Below are 17,335 nucleotides of genomic sequence, written 5' to 3'. Positions count from 1 at the left end.
GGCAATTTTTAAAAGCTCTGAAAAGTGGTATGTATAACATATTCGAAATATGGTATTAGCAGTAAAAATCACGAATCCCAATACATAATATTTTTTTTTAGAGCTTTAATGTGTTGAAGCAGCACTGAAAGTTTTAGGGATGCGAACGGCAAGAGAGATCAGCCGTTCATCCCCATAAAAGGCCACAGAAGAAGCAGCAAATCATTGAAAACTATGGAGTCGATGGGCGTCTAGTAGACGATGAAGCTACAACCAAGGTTGGTAAATTCTGAGTAAATGATGTAACAACGCTTTACTACCCTCAACGACGGTCAAAGTTTTATTGAAAGATTAAACTCATTAAGCCTTGTTTATTATACCAAAAAAATCTCATTTTAAGACATTAATGTAATGTTTTAAAAAAAAACTAATCTAACAATTACACATAACATCGTTGAATTGTAAAAATTTTACTCCATCTGTATATTATTTAAAATTTAAAAAAAAATGGAATTAGAAATTAGAAATTAATCGAAAATTACTTTAATATTTTTAAGTATATGGTGTACTTTTTTTTGCATATGCACCTTGTACATTGCTTTATAGGCTTTCCATTTGCGTTCTTCTAGCTTAAAGTTCTCTCTCCTGGCACCCTCTTATTCATTCACAAGAGTGCAGATTTAAAACACCATTAGTAATTTACATAAAATATCCATAGCTGGAATATAATGAATGAGCCGACGATGGACCCATCCTCATTGGTGCTAGAACCATTTCACTTTTCGGAAGCATCAGTGCGAAAGAAGGAAATATTTCGAGAGGCGCTTTCGCAAATATGGGACTACGACGGCAAAAGCCAAAGCACTTGAGCCATTGCCAAACAATAATTAACTTAATAAATTGGCTGAATATCCAGCAAGATCTTTTTTTTTTGTTTTGCAAAAGAATTTAAATTATTCCAAATAATATTATAATAAGTAAATTTTATAAATTGAATATTTTTCCTGAATACTTTCTTCTCGTCCTCCCAACTTTAATATTTGAATGTTTCATTCTATACACTTTACACTTCCTAAAAGTATTATTCTTTATTGCAGATCCTTCCGAGGATATTTCTACTGAATATAGTTGCAAATAAAAAGAGCGAATTTATGTGGTATATGCGAGGGAAGAAATGTGCACAGTGTCATTGAATAAAAATAGAATAGTGCATGATAAAAGGAGGTAGCATATAAAGAGGAGGGTTAGAGCAAAGACAAAAAGCATTAAAACATTATAAATCTGTAATTTTTGTGTTGGAGCGCAAACAAATCATGATAAATAGCGGTGATTAGCTATCGGAACCTTCCAGCAAATTTCCAACTTCATCCTCCATAGCACCCGTGGCTGTACAGTACAGGGCGAGGAGGCCAAAATGTGTGCTATGCACACATTTTCACGTATGTTTTTCCTGTATGTCTCCAATGTGATGCAATCCGATGAACTTTGGATGCTGCACACCGAGACCATTTAACCCCTCTCTCACCATATCATTTCGACTTCCCAACAACCCACCATTCTTTCTGCTCCAATACACACATTTTTTTTTGACCTCAAACCCCATGAGGAGGACTATGGAAGGGTACCAAGCAGAGTTGGAGCCGAAAGATGAAATAGCTGTTTTGACACGGAGGCGCCTAACAAATGATTCTCAGTGATTCAAAGCAAAAAAAAAAGAATATTCAATGAAATGTACCTTATACCGAGAAAGCTGCAGTATTAAGCTTGGAAAAGATTAGCAGTTTATTCTCCATAAATATTCCAAATTTTATTGCGCCATACAAGTACCCCATTTTGAATTATCTTCAGAAAGCTTGCCAATTGTGCGGTTATAAAATTTTGAGCGCCAAATTGCCAAAAGCTCCACAGCGACAAGAAACGAGCTAATTTGTTCCTACTTAAATAACAAGCATTTCAAATAAAATTTGTGTCTCCACCATTGCAAAATGCATCCAACACTGGTATTATCTCGCGCAAGCATTAGGGGGTGGAATTAGCTGGAAGAATATCCTGAATACTGTAGATTAAAGGCACATACAGCTTTATTGGGGGTTTTTGTATGTACATTCCCGCCCTATTGCCAAATTACCCACCATAATACCAAAGAGTAATTGAGTAACACAGAATTACATATACACATCATTAAGTCAATCCTCAAGCATTCATGACTATCACAATGGGTCTACTAAATCTGTAAATTACCATGATGTTTTGCTCTAAGTTCTATATTGTGTTCTCCAAAAATTCAGACCAGCAAATTTTATGTAGATAAAGCTATTGGATTCTAAAGGGATATCTCACATCATAAGAAAGTATACCGGAAGTCATAGTGGAATTAAAGATTACAATCGATATTAGAAAACTTAATTGAACTTTATGAATAATTTTCGAATAAAAAATACATTTAAAAAATTTCGAAGGTTTGGTAGCTGCGTGGTACCTTTTAGACAATGAATTAAATCATTGTTATTTTTTAAGCAAGTAATATTCTTCTGCATAATTTTTTATGCCATCCTTTCAAGATAGTTTTTGGGGTCCTTGAATATTATACATTTGCTCAGTATATAACTTCTTATAAAAAAAAGAATCTAAAGAAAAATATATGTTGTGTTGACCCGTAATAGCGTCCTGAATTAATGTAAAATAAAGAACATCAGTTTTTGTTCAAATCAAAAATTAAAAACGTGATACCTTCATGTGTACATTTAAAAGTTTTAAGAGAACACAAAAAGAATATTGAGGTCGATGAAAACAAACATGCAGTTATTCAAGTTTTGGACAATTCCAGAAGGACATTTTTTTTATGTCTACACCTACGACATTTTCTTCACTTAGCCCCATAAATACTGCGAAGCCTATGGCAAGAAGAAAAGGGATGTACGGCAATACTGTTTATATGGAAAAAGAAATGCGCAATGTTGGATAAGCGGAGGAAGTCTTGTGTATAATTTATACTATTTTGTTATGTTTGCCAAATTGGAGACGAGTACAAAGTATAATTCATGGCAGCCCCGCCAACCCCATGAAAGCTGGATGCATAGCACCCCATATGCGTAGTATGTATGCATTATATGTATTTCAAATGGCACAAGTCGCGACCTTTTTGCTCACACCCTCCGATCCTCGACCCTCAAAACACATTCACACCAGCATCCACTCTACGTACCAGTATTCAAGTTATGGCAGGCTGTCGGCTTTGGGAGGATGTTTTATGGTGGGTGGATAGATGGTCTTTTTCTGTACGGCTAGATGGGCCGGGGAGTTGGAATATGTGGCATCATCCCACACAATCTTCCAACACTGAAGCGGCCGAGATTCTGCTTGTTCGTCTCGCCCAGCACACATTAAACTCTTCTTTCCTCATACTGAATGTTCCGTCTTCTGCTCCAAAAAATAGTTCTCCACACACAGTCGTTACAGATTTCAAGTTGAGGAGGATGGTGGCAATTTGGGGGGGTAAACCCCCCGGCGCGAGGACTCGAGGACGCCTCGACGACGAGAGGAAGACAGAATGAATAACATATTCACATACAGAAATAGTTAGAGAGCAAAACACACAATAGAGAAGCATGGTCGAAGCGGGTAGGGAGCGCCTGGAAAAACAATGTACACAAGAAACGACAACCAAGGAATATTTCCCGAAGAATAAGAAACATAAGTGAGTTTAAATACATATGAATACATTGGGGAAAGAAGAAGTTACAGCAAAGGATGAAGACGTAGCAATGACTTTTCAACATATACATAACTGTCCTCCACTCGGATGACTACCGAATCTTACTGCACAGAATTTTTTTTCTTCTCTAGAAATATGTGTACGACCTTCTCCTTCTTTCCTGAATCGAAGAGAATTCTGACAATATTGCCATGCACACATTCTTTCTGTAGGGGGTACAGAAAGTACCCACCCTTACAAAAATTCCATTAGATTGTAAGTCTTAAAGAAGAACAAATTGTCTTGAAGCTTTCAACATAGGTCCAGCAATGGCATTGGAAGTTAAATAATAGCAATAAGAGCTATGCGTAAATTTATTTATTATAGGATTTTCATAACAGTCTCACAACCATGTAGCTAACATGATATATAATATCAAGCATTGAAATATTGTGCAGCCCTCGCCTACAGTACTTGGTTCTATCCCCAAGCTAATCGTAGACTACAAAATAATTATATAAAAATCAATTCGTAATTGAGAATTTAAGTTTTCTATTTTGTATGCACACTACTTCTTTCTAGCAATCTAGGTTTTAGTTATAAACTATGTAGAGTTTATTTCAGAAATTTGATGTTGCGAGCAAGGTTCCTGCGGATAATTAAAAAGTCACGGCATTTTTTTGTCTTTCTCTAGCTCAGAGAATTTTAGATTTAATTTCAATTATTTATTCTAAAATTTAATGGATACGACTCTTTTCACAACTTATTTAGGTAATATGTGTGTAAGTATGAGAAGTAAGAAATTTTGATTTTGAATTGTCATAAATTCATGGGAAGAAGAATGAATCGATTGTCTGGTCAAATGTTACTTGCCGTATTTCACACTGTCCTACGCTCACTTTTAGTCGAATCGTCCTATTAATTTTGTCTGGCAATTGGTAATTTAAGGAATTCATAAATTGCAGCGATTATGTTGTTAACAATGTGTGTGGAGCCGGCCACCAGTTGTTTTCTAAACACATCCCCGAATATAACCCAACAGACACGGCTGGGCAGGGGAGTTTACACAGAGAACTACACGATAGTATCATGTGTAGTAGGGATCGTTTATTATAGGCATTACCAGCCCCATATAATACACTGGTGGCTTCAAGTACTTAACCCCCATTTTAGAGATATGTCTTATTACTGCTACAAACATTTACCATAAAATAGAAGTAAAAAAAATCTATTTGAAAATAAAGTTAAAAAATAAAAATAAAAATATTGAATAATTAAAAGAAAAAATCACTAATGTTGTAAAGCTTTACTTGAGCACTACTGTAATCAATTGACTCTACATATCTCTATTTCTCATTTAATTTTTTCAACTTTAATTCAAATAAAAAAATTTCACTCTTTACCTCTTTGACGATTATCATTTTAATGTCTTTAATAACTACATAATTGTTAAATATTTTTATGTTTCCTTATTCGTAATATACGTAATACATATACAAATAAAATCTTAATTTTAAGATCCTTAAAAAGGTTTAACTTATTTGTTCCAATTTTATTATATACGATGTGTACAGAACTAGGGCAAGATCAGTAATATACTTTGATGCTTTCTATGCTCGGAAATGAGTGTAAAAGTTTTGGCAGCATGGGCAACATATAGCCTAGCGGTGCGTAGATTTCTGATATTTCCTAACTGAAGATTGGAATAAAAATAATCAAGAAGACCTACTCCCGCATTTGGCAAATGGAAAGAAGATGTTTACATCGTTCAGCTGATTGTGAGTTCTTCGCTCTCTACTAACTTCCGACTTGGCCAGCGGCTCTCGCCAGATAGGTGCTAAAATTTTGCCAAGAGTGACGTACCACAATCGTTTCGCATTTGCCAGGAATTTTGTGGCTCAGCACCAGGCACGCGGCAAGAGGCGAGATGTGCATTCGAGCGTGTGCTCCCCATGATGTGTATTGGAGACTCGCAAGTGTCATCTTTCCCGTAGAGAAAATATTTTGGATTTGGGATTGTGTGATGCTTCTACTGGTACCTATATTATGAGAAAGATGAGGATGAGGTATACAAGCCGACTCATGGCCGACGAATTGCTCGTGATTCTGACTAGACGATGTCGTTGAGAACGCGCGATGCAGAGATTTTGGAGAGGCGCCAGTGTTTGGTGTTTGCGAATTTCTTGCCAGTTGCAGTACCAAAGTAGTGCTGGCACCGACAACGCGCCAATCGCTGCCTTCGGGCAGCGAGACAACTTCTCATGCCAGGGCATCCAAGTAGTGTGGACTTTTGTGATTTGTATTTGTGAATCTTGGACGTCACTTTTCGTGGCCATCGGTGTGAAAAATAAACGCAATCTGCACGTGACACAGCTCCTTTGGCTTTCTCATACATATATATTAAGCCCCAAAGATCAAACAAGATCATACATTTTTTTTTTGGAGGATCTTTCATGATTCACATTCAGGATTGTGAATATGGAAAGTGATATTGGTGCAGGAAAAAATCCATACAAACATCCAAACTATAAAGATATAAAATGATTATTCTAAGGAGAAGTAGAAAAACCCAAAAGAATTTTCCCATAAATTGTTATATAAAAAAAAAAACTAAATGCGGTTCCATGAACGAAATTTTATCCGACTCTCATCCCGCCTCCTGGATTTTGGGGAGAACAACACCATTCCGCCAAGTGGCGCATATAGAGGTACGCGTCGCGTGTTTGTTATTGAAATTATGGCCAAGAGGATGGCGATGAGTTGCAGCATCGCCAATAAATTTATTTTTGTCGTCCGACGCTGTCAGCTGAAAATCTACACACTTCTTGATCTTAACGGTCGCTGCCTAAAATCCCAGTTCCATGGTGTGTGGACGCATTCACTCCCAACACAAGTGAATTCCGCAGCAAGTGGGGCAGAAGCAAATCCTGCATAAAGTACATAGCGTTGCAGAGGAAAATTTTCTTTAATATCCCCTATCTTGTAGCTAAAGACCAGCAATTAATCTCAACTACAGTTTCTCATGCCGTCGATAGTGCCAGAAGGACCGCACTCAAGAATGTTTAAATCTTAATTCTTAAGACTTAATCAATTACTGTCTTATACGACATCCAGTATCCCCATATTTACGTATTAATTAGCCAGAAGGACAGCAGTAGAAGCATTAGAGGAAATAGAGGAAAAAATAGGCAAAAATATCTTTAAATTATGTCCACCCAGTTGGATGATGACCACGAAGCATTATGATAAAATGACGAGGAGGCCCAATCTGGAGAATGTAGCAAGGCAAGTTGAATTTGATAGTGAATATTTCCATATTGTAGTATTTAACTGAATAGGACATTTTGTATAATAGAACGTGAGATTTAAGTGATAGAAACTTGGGTGATATTGTAAAGTAACAGGGACCTTTTGTGTATTAATAGATCGCCGCAATTCCCAGACCATTTCTATTTTTGTGATTTACGTGCTTTAATTTATCTTCCTCTCGATTGCATAATTTCTTAATCTCTCTTACTTCTATGTAGATATTTACAAATTTTATGTATATAGAGTCACATTGCCACATCTACAGAGAAGTCTAAATGAAAATTCAATTCAGTCATACCCCGCTTCTCCTCGATTCAGCTCCTCTAACCTTCAACAGTCAGCATGAGTGAAAAGAGTTCAACAGAGGAGCTAAGCGAGGATGATTTTATAAAATTGTATATCAATATAAATAATAGTTAATGAATTATAGGGGCGCTTCTTTTCTTATTTTGATAGTTCCATGGAACAAGGTTAAGATGAGTGTGAATATTTCCTTGTTTCCTAACTCAAATTTTAGAGTAGGGGAGAGCGGGACAAAAAAGTCACTTAAGGGTTTGGAAAAAGCTCAGAAATAAGACTCGAGAATTGTTTGTGATGAGCCACAAGTTTAGCTTCCTTGAAAGTACAACCTCAATCGTATGAGCTTGGGTCTCTAATAATTTTCTTGTGCATATGGTGATTCATTTTACTAAATATAATCAAAAAAAAGTAATAGAATAACTTTAAAATATTCTTAAGTTAGCTCAATTTGGCTCAAGTTTAATAACCTTAGCCCATAAAGCAATTCGAATGCCTTAACTATATTTATTTTATTTGCAGAAAAAGAATCAGCAAACTTTTGCTGTTTTATGAAGTACATCTGCCTCTGAGTTGACCGATTTTGACCACTCGCTCAACCTAGAGGCGTCTACAAAATAATAGCACAGAACTCACCGTTCCACCTAACATTTTGCGCGCACGTGGTTAATATCAAGGTTGTGCGGGAGTATTCTGACAGCGGAAATTGCAACAAAATCCACAAGTGCGATTCGATTTGACCACTCGAAATACACTTATGGACATGGATAGGGATACATCTTCCAGATTGGACAACAAGTAAATTTCAGTAATGTATGCCTATTTGCAATATGACTACACAAGTTCTTATCTTATATACCCACTGATACTGTAAAAGTTTTAAACATTTTTCGTAGTAAAAGAAATGGTTAGGTGAAATCAGTACTGGTTGTTTTTATTTCAATGTTCATTTTGACAATGACTTTTAAAAACGTTATCCTCAATTCTTTTAAAGCTTTGAAAGAATGCTGGCGCCAAAAACTATTTTTCTAGAAGAAAATAGGTAGGTATACTCAACTCACCGTAGGCTTGAAGTGCAGTGGATAGAGCGCTTGAGAGCGTATCCAAAGGTCGCCGGTTCGAATATAGAACCCAGCAAGCGCGCTGACCAGTTGGATCAGGAGATTGATACACTCCTATCCGTAAAATAGCCCACACGTGGAAGTATCTAGTAAGCTGCCCACTATTTCTCTGCAAGGTGAACAACAACATCATAGGGCGGTCTATATCTATATCTTCTATGTATATAATAAAGGATTTCGTGTCTGTACAGCTATGCATTTCTACGCCGTTGATCCGATCGCGGTGAAATTTGGTACAGAGACTCCCTATATCAGGCGCTTTCGAGTGGCCGTATTCAATCCCCTCCAGAGCCCCCCTTCGAAGCGCCCCCAAATAAGTTTTACGGATTTTTTGCGATTATTGAATTTGGCGCCCACATTGTAGTTCCAAAAGCAGCCACCTGGCAAGTTTGGGCACTGTTGGTTAAGGAGAAAATGAGATGGTGCACGTCACTGATATTGTCTCCTTCCCACAATTAGTTTTTCGCAGTTTTATCGCGTTTTCCGCCGAATTTCCCAGTGCAATTACGTTTTTTCTGACCAGGAAGCGACGCCGCGTCGTTTGGCGTCCCCAGTTCAAAACTCAAAATCCGCGCCAAAAAAAGGTCGTGCAAATTCCACAAAAAAATCCGGGGAGTTGCGCCCCCAAATTTTTACTGAACGTACTTTGGGCCCCCCTGAGCCACACGCCAACTTTTGGCGCCCCCAAAAATGAGTTTTTCCTGGAAAAATAAATATTTTAAAATTTTTCCGCACAACTACAAACAAACATTTCACACACACATCAAAAAAAGCTCACCTACACAAAATAGCAGAGCGAGAGGAAAGTATTTTTCTCATGCCATCTCGTTTATTATATACTCAACGATTCTAAAATTTAGGATTCTGGAATCTGGGCTTTGCTGCGCAGCATATGCATTGACGTGTTTCAGCACTGCAGTGCCCTATAACAAACCCACATAGAGTACTCACAAACATTTTCAGCAGAGAATTCCATGATTTCCAATGAGCAAAACAGACAGAAAAGATAATTTGGAAAAATTTTATGTGGTTTTTTTCTTAAATAAAATACACCCGAGCAAGACAGGATGGAAAAATATTTTGTTCCCTACAAAATTCAATTATCTCTTCATTATTAAATTAAATTAAAATAATAGATTAAACTCAAAATTAGTTCATGTGGAGAAAAATGAATATCCATGAGAATTTCTCTGGATATCTTCCAAAAAAGAAAAAATCATTAGTTCAGTGTGAGGAAACATGTGTTGTTGTTTAATGTAATTTTTGTTGTGGACTTGTTTTTTGTCTTGTAAAAAATTGATATAAAAAACATTTCTTATGGATTAAAAGCTGAATCAGAAGCAAAAATTATCAAAAGCGAAAAATTAAAAAAAATTATGGATTCCGGAAATGTTAAGAACACACTTCAATTAAATTTATAATCAAAATTAAAAGAAAATCTTTAATCTAACAACATGAGATAAATGGGTGGTATTCTAGGATAGAGACACCTTTCAAGATCAAGATAAAAATCAAAATAAAGACCAAGACTGTCGGTATTCTACTTTACGACGAATTATCCAGGAAAGTAAAATCAAAATTTGCGTTATCCTACTTGTCAGTTTCTTGGTTTCAGCTTCGCGCCAAAGAAACTTTAGCGATATCTCTTTCTAGCGCATTAATTTTTTCTATTGCGCTTTCTCGTTCGCTCTCGGATGACAATTCAACGAAATTTAAACACTTCATGGGAATTTCTTCCTTATTGCCATTACATCCAGGAGCCCTGATTGTATAATCTCGGCTATTATTCCCAGGCATTATTGCTCCGGGAATAGAATGAATATTGTCGGAGAGGTGCTTTCTGCCTCCAGATTATGATGGGTATGTTACTGCAAAATTTTGAATTTTTCTTAGAAATCGTGGTCACTTCTTCTTGCTATTGATGGAGTGACCTCCGGATTAAGGATCTCATCCCAGGATTGTCATATCCTGGACAATCCTAGGATTCTGGGGCATTTTTTTAAATTTTTTCCAGGATTAGTGGTCACTTCTCATTGGTAATGATAAAGTGATCTCCGGATTGAGGATCTCATCTCCGGATTGTCACATCCTGGACAATCCTGGGATGCTGGTGCAAAATTGTGGGTTTTTCGCCGGAATTGTGGTCACTCCTGATTGGTAATGATGAAGTGACCTCCAGATTGAGAATCTCATCCCAGGATTATCAAGTCCTGGACAATTAGGGGATGCTGGTGCAAAATTGTGGGTTTTTCGCCAGAGTAGTGGTCACTCCAACATTACTAATAGGAAGTGACCATAAATCCGGCGAAAAACCCACAATTTTGCACCAGCATCCCCTAATTGTCCAGGACTTGATAATCCTGGGATGAGATTCTCAATCTGGAGGTCACTCCATCATTACCAATCAGGAGTGACCACAATTCCGGCGAAAAACCCACAATTTTGCACCAGCATTTCAGGATTGTCCAGGATGTGACAATCCTGGGATGAGATCCCCGATCTGGAGGTCACTTTATCATTACAAAGGAGAAGTGACCATAATTCCGGCAAAAAACAAACATTTTTGCACCAGCATACCAGGATTGTCCAGAATGTGACAATCCGGGGATGAGATCCCCAATCCGGAGGTCACTCCACCATTGCAAAGGAGAAGTGACCACAATTCTAGTGAAAACCAAAATAATTGCACGAACATCCCCTATTTGTCCAAGATTCGACAATCCTGGTACAACCCGGAGGTCACTCTATCATTAGCAAGATGGAGTGAACACAAATCCGGCAAAAACCCGTCATTTTGCATCTGCATTCCCTATTTGTTCATGAGTTTTCATATCTCCCATTCTGAATTTACTTTGCCTTTATCTCATTTGAAAACCAATTTTTCAAAGGACTCCAAAACCGTCTTGGAATTTCACATAAATCCAAGACAATTTACGTTATAATAAGACCGTAAATCTCTATTGTAGAATACAGAATCTTGGAATATTTTTATCCAAGTCTCTTTTGACAACTCATTTTGTAAATCTTTATTTTGATTTTGATTCGTATCTCAGAATACTAAAAGTCTTGGAAGTTGTATGAAGAAACAAGATTTTTAGGTTATGGTTCGACCGTAAATCTCTATCTTAGAATACCAAATCTTGAAATATTTTGAATTTCCAAGATTATCCTGAAAATTTCTTGGAATTTTAAACTAGAATACCAAATCTTGGTTTTTTTCTTTATTTTGATCTTTATATTTATCCCAGAATACCGCCAAAATATTTACAATATCTTCTTCTCGGTGTTGTGTGCGTTACTTGGTTGTAATTAAGATGATCGTTTGTTCTCCTCTTCAACTATCTCTTGGACAATAAATTATTATGAAAAACGATAGCCCACCTAGCTCACAGAGTGCAGAGGTTGAAGAACAATATGTGACAAATAGCTATAAGGTGAAAAGGCAACATGAACTTCTAAAATCTATAACCGAGAACAAATTGCGTGAAATCTTAAGCAGTGAACATCATCTCCGGGACGTACCATTTGACGTCACACTGGAGGAAGTGGAATCACAGGTGAGAGATAAACCCAAATATTTAACTGCTTTGTACAATTTGTGGGTTGAAAACTTAATGTTATGTTGAGAAAGAGAGAGAAGAGAAAGCACGTCACAAAATGCATAAAGTGGCACGAATAAAATTCAGTAAGGCAATGGAAATATGCAGTAGACAATGGAAACTTCCCAAACGCGCTGCTGTGGTCAAACCTCCAACGTTGCCGCCATCAATTTGCATCAAACCGCTAATTAATCATTTTCTTACCTTCCAGATTAGTCTTATCAGGGGTCAGTCGATTACAGTACTTGTGACGCGAGAAGCTCTTCCACCGTTCAAGATTGCGGTGAGTAATTAAAGACTTTTTAATTGGTATAACCAACATATGTTTGAAAAAAAAAATCATAGAAATCCGTTCATTTACCTGTGCTTTTGATTATCTGCACAATACCAAAAATCATTAGATCGGACAAAAAAGTATGATAATTGTATGCATATTGCATGCAATACACGTAAAATTGAGTATTTCCTGTGTCTGCTGTCTGGCTGACCATAGGTTATGTCGTACATAACGTATTATTTTTCCTAATTTTGATCTTGTGCCACATTTTGCTGTTTTAAGCACAATATTAGCAATTAATAGGTACTTATCCTTTTAGCTGTGATTCTTTCGATGATTTTATTTTTTTTTAAGTTGTTTGATAATTTTTATAAACTATAAGTAATGAATCTGAGAAGGTTCCAAATGCTTAAAACAGCTTCTTCTTTTCTGATCTTTCCCTGAGTACGGAGAGACAAGATTCTGTTTTTTTTTTGCTAATTTATTTCTGGATGTTCGGAATTCATCCAATTATGTAGATAATTTTCACGAAGATGCTGTTTTCATTCATTTTTACATGTAAAATTTAATTAGCGTAAGCCTAGGTGTGACAGCTCCTTAAGTCCATATATCAGTGCTGAAAAAAGTTGAATGCACAGTTATATTGTCAACGAGGTAAATTGTCGCTTCGCTCCAATTTACCTCGCCCCGCTTCGCGGGGATTTGTTGCGCTTCGCGCAAATTTTAGATGGAGAAAATAATTGAGATGAAAAAGGTCCAATAGAAAAATTATTCGTTAGTAAAAATCGCCTGGTATCAGTAGTCTCTGTACCAAATTTCATCACGATCGGATCAACGGTGTAGAAATGCATAGCTGTACAGGAACGAAATCCTTTCTTTATTATATAGATGGGCCATGCAAAATCTCCAACAGATATTTCAAAGAGAAAAAGTGAATTTCACACAACATTTATGGCGCCAAATTCAAAAAGTAGTCAAAAAAGCATGAATTTTATATGAGGGCTATGTGAAGGGGGGCTTTGGGGGGAAAATGAATGTCGTTGGTAAAAACCGCCTGGTATCAGTAGTCTCTGTACCAAATTTCATCACGATCGGACCAACGGTGTAGAAATGCATAGCTGTACAGGAACGAAATCCTTTCTTTATTATATAGATTATACTATGCAATCGTTTAAGATACAGGCAAAAATGTAATCAGAATCCTTTTCTAGCTACATAACTTCCATTATACTTCTACAGTTTGGCCAAAAAATTAGGGCATGATTTTACAAGCTACTAGCTTTTGATTAGTATGAGATATTTGAAAACTTCTGCCACCAAAGAATGCGAGGGCTCAAAAATTTCATTTCATTTTAATTCAAGTTGATACCTTAAAAATTGTAATCGCTAGAGCATTGAAACTGCACAAATTGAAACTGCGGCGTGACCAAAAAATCCTGGTTGATTTTCAAATATTTCTTTAGTTGAGATTTATCATTCCTGAAAGTTTCATTGCTTCTAGATGCCGACAAAAATGGGTTAACTTTTTTTTTTAATTTCTGTATCGTAGAAAATCGTGTATCGTGTAAACTTATTTCTCATGAATTTTGCTTTAAATATATTTTTTGTTGCTACTTGCACCTACCATTTGAAGTGATAAATGTATCTATGTATATAGCATAGGTATATGAAAAAAAAAAGCATGAATTTTTCAATCCCATCACATGAAATTAATGTAAACTGAGTCTGTGCATATCCTCTGAGTAATTAATGCTAAAGCTACAAATTCAATGATGATTCTGAGTGAAAAAAAATCACAGATGACTATCCCAGTCTCTATAGAGTTACGACCTTGGTGTGGGTATGGTGTTGTTTCTGTTCATTAGTGAGTAATGATTACACCCAAAAGACTCACCAGTTTCTGTTGAGCTGCTCGTCTGAAAAGTCCACCTTTTTGTGTGTTAGATTTCTATTTTTTTTGGAAACAATTTTGATAAGGAAATTACATTGGAACGATTATAGAGCTCTATTTGTTTGAAAATACTACACCGATTGCAGTGTATTAATGAGGTAATCACAAATTTATTGCTACTTAAATACCCAGAGGATTAAAGTCAAATTTTCCACTTTTTTACGATGTATTATCTGAACACACGTTTCTCTCAATCATTCGTACCTTGATGACATCACCTGGTTTACATGAGAAAATATTTGCCTCGCGCATACCCCCCTTTTTTTGTTTATTTATATGATAGCACAAAGGAACTTCTTAACATAATAATTTCCACAATTACGTAAACTTTTTCCCTTCTACGCCAGCTCTAGTGGAGTGATTTACTCTGTGCGACTTAAATCGCAAATGTGTTGTGTAAACAAATCATATAATTTTAATGGTCAGCAAGAACACATTTTATAATCTCTCTAGATCGCTCTATCAGACTGACCGGAGTATAGTAAAATTTTCTTCTAGAATTGCAAAGAGTGAAAAATTTCTCAAGAATTTCACATTTTTTGCGAATCACTTTATCGCTTCGTTTCCAGTGAAATTCCGCGTGATTGATTTGAATCTGTTTTTAGTCGGACCTTGCCTAAAACTATTTCTTTGGTGTGTTTGCACCTCTTCCTCACCTTTGTTCAGTCAGTATTTTACTCGTTTGGCCCAATTAAGTGTTAGCCACCTTCTACACTAAATACGAATATGTATAATAGGAAAATTCTTTCAAATTCTGCATATTTTGGTGAATTCCTTTCCTTTTCATATACTTTTCGTCTTTCTTTTATTTCATATTTTAACTTTACTTTTTTAAGTTTAAAAAAAACTAATTTATTAAGTAATTATTTTTTATGTAAATTGTGAATAATTATAATTCTTATTTTCTTGTGATTTTCACATAATCATATTTCATATCATATTTTTTATTATATAAAAAAAAATAAAACAGACTTTCATGGACTTTACGAAAGATTGAGTAAAGTTTTGTGTATGCTTTTACAGATTCCGCAATCTGGAACGACGGTTAGTGATCTTAAGAAAGCTATCGAAAAAACTTACCGTATCAACCAACTGCGCTCTATAAAGCGCGCACGTCATCCATATTTACCAAAAGAAATTCGGGTGGCGGCACAAGAAGAGGTGGATAAAACACAAATCTCTTGGAGGTATATTTGGCGGACTTACATGCTGGCTTATGGCAGCATTAGATTAGCTGACGATAATCAGCTGCTCGACACCTACGGGATTGGAAACAGGGACGAACTACGCTTTGTTAAGCGAAAACGCGATAAGTACACACGACACTGACCTCCACCAATGGCTCTTATGCGAAATTGTTACCATTTTTGGTTGATACTGCTTCTTTATGGCATGCGGAGGGTAATGTCTCAGCTAGAACCAAACAATAATCTCAAAATTAATGTACATGGCTTGGAATTAACTCAAGCGCAAAATATTCAGCGGCAGGAGATGCTGCAGAAGATGTGTGACTCTCTCAATGGGGCAAAAGTTCCCTCAAACGATGATCTCACGGAGCAACAAATGGAGCATTTGCTTGTGGATAAGAAACACAACTTCCTCTATTGCTATGTGCCTAAGGTGGCATGTACAAATTGGAAAAGAGTGCTAATGATACTCACAGATGCCTGGAATGGCACTGAACCACTTGATATTCCCGCAAAATTAGCTCACTCACCAGGAATATTTGTAAAATTCAGCGCTCTACCAGACGAGGAGAAGGCGCAAGTTTTAGCCGATTATACACGCTTTATTATCACTCGGCATCCCTTTGAACGCTTACTCTCGGCCTACAGGAATAAATTAGAGGGTAATCTTTCAAGTGCTCAATACTTTCAAGCTCGTGTTGGGCGCCAGATAATAAAGCATTTTCGCCCAAATGCCAGCAACTTGTCACTCGCTACCGGGAATGATGTCACATTCAGCGAATTTGCACAGTACCTGCTTACACCGGAGTTAAGTATGAATTATCAAGGAAATCAGTCATTTAACGAGCACTGGGAGCCCATTACCAATCTATGCAATCCCTGCTTAGTAAAGTATAATGTTATCGGAAAGTATGAGACACTAATTGAGGATTCAGCGTTGGCACTACACCTCATAAATGGAACGGTGACATTTCCTGCAGGTCAGAGGACATCTGGAACGAGTGAACGGATGCGAACTTACTTTGATACACTGCCTATTGGGATCTTGAGGGGTCTCTATCAACTCTATGAGAAGGACTTTAAGCTATTTGGCTACAGTCTAGATGATGTATTAGGATTTGAATTGGGATGACTTAGAAAATTGACTTTGGTTGAATACAACCATATACTTAAAAAATGAATTACAGGATCAACACGTTCATTTATCCAGAAATTATACTATGTGTGTGTGTGGAAGAGTTCAATAATTGTGATATCAAAATTGTTGAAAATACATGTTTTTATACCATTTCTTTTATTTTGAAGTTGGTAAAAATTCCCTAAATTGTAAATAATAAAGAAAATCTTATACAATATAAAAATATTTAAGATAATATACAAATTGTAGTACAAAACAAAATTAAAATATTTATCCGGAATATTTTTTGATATTTACATAGAGAGAGGTATAAAATGAAATAATCATAAAATCATCTACAAGATTTTTTTTACATCTACAACAATATATCACTCTAAAGTGATGTATATGCGGACAGCCGGATAAGATAAAATGGACTGGAGTGAAACGACAATTACCTATTTTGAATTAAATAATACTTAAGTGCTCTTTCACACCTTTGAACCTTATGATTTCGAAGCAATTTTTCCACTGAAGTTTCAACCTCGCAGAGCTCCACAAAATACGATGATCTTATCGGAAGTTATTGGTTTGTATTGAATTTTGTCTACCTATAAATACACTTTAATAGACAACCCAAAAGCTATTATCTAGGCCACGAAACCAAATATAAAATGATAGGAAGAGAGTGTAATAGTTGTGTGAAGAGGTGACTGTGCGAATTCCATTAAGTTGCTGAAGTGCCAAGAAAATAGATTGTACTACCTACTGGTTTATTGACGACTTTCTTTAACTATTCTAGGG

General features: G+C 36.3%; 2 protein-coding genes and 1 long non-coding RNA gene across 3 annotated transcripts; all 3 read left to right on the top strand.

The window, feature by feature from the left end:
* The first annotated feature begins 6,979 nt into the window (after positions 1 to 6,979).
* On the top strand, positions 6,980 to 8,200 carry LOC129789507 (uncharacterized). The gene is made up of 2 exons (XR_008750461.1): positions 6,980 to 7,452; positions 7,802 to 8,200. It is a non-coding gene; the product is annotated as an uncharacterized LOC129789507 (long non-coding RNA).
* A 3,144-nt stretch (positions 8,201 to 11,344) lies between these two features.
* LOC129789470 (U11/U12 small nuclear ribonucleoprotein 25 kDa protein-like) lies at positions 11,345 to 16,832 on the top strand. The gene is made up of 3 exons (XM_055826297.1): positions 11,345 to 11,957; positions 12,211 to 12,282; positions 15,251 to 16,832. The coding sequence occupies exons 1-3, from the start codon at positions 11,763 to 11,765 to the stop codon at positions 15,554 to 15,556; spliced, it is 573 nt and encodes a 190-aa protein (XP_055682272.1). The 5' UTR covers positions 11,345 to 11,762; the 3' UTR covers positions 15,557 to 16,832.
* LOC129789432 (carbohydrate sulfotransferase 11) lies at positions 15,566 to 16,832 on the top strand. The gene has a single exon (XM_055826247.1). The coding sequence runs from the start codon at positions 15,566 to 15,568 to the stop codon at positions 16,544 to 16,546; it is 981 nt and encodes a 326-aa protein (XP_055682222.1). The 3' UTR covers positions 16,547 to 16,832.
* Positions 16,833 to 17,335: the final 503 nt, after the last annotated feature.

The sequence above is a fragment of the Lutzomyia longipalpis genome, chromosome 2 (assembly GCF_024334085.1).
Source record: "Lutzomyia longipalpis isolate SR_M1_2022 chromosome 2, ASM2433408v1".
Lineage (NCBI taxonomy): Eukaryota > Metazoa > Arthropoda > Insecta > Diptera > Psychodidae > Lutzomyia > Lutzomyia longipalpis.
This window is presented reverse-complemented; position numbering and strand designations above follow the sequence as displayed.

Coding starts and splice junctions, on each gene's coding strand:
- LOC129789470 (XM_055826297.1), top strand. CDS start 11,763: ATGAAAAACGATAGCCCACCTAGCTCACAGAGTGCAGAGGTTGAAGAA. Junction 11,958..12,210: donor TGGAGGAAGTGGAATCACAG/GTGAGAGATAAA, acceptor CTTACCTTCCAG/ATTAGTCTTATCAGGGGTCA. Junction 12,283..15,250: donor TTCCACCGTTCAAGATTGCG/GTGAGTAATTAA, acceptor ATGCTTTTACAG/ATTCCGCAATCTGGAACGAC.
- LOC129789432 (XM_055826247.1), top strand. CDS start 15,566: ATGGCTCTTATGCGAAATTGTTACCATTTTTGGTTGATACTGCTTCTT.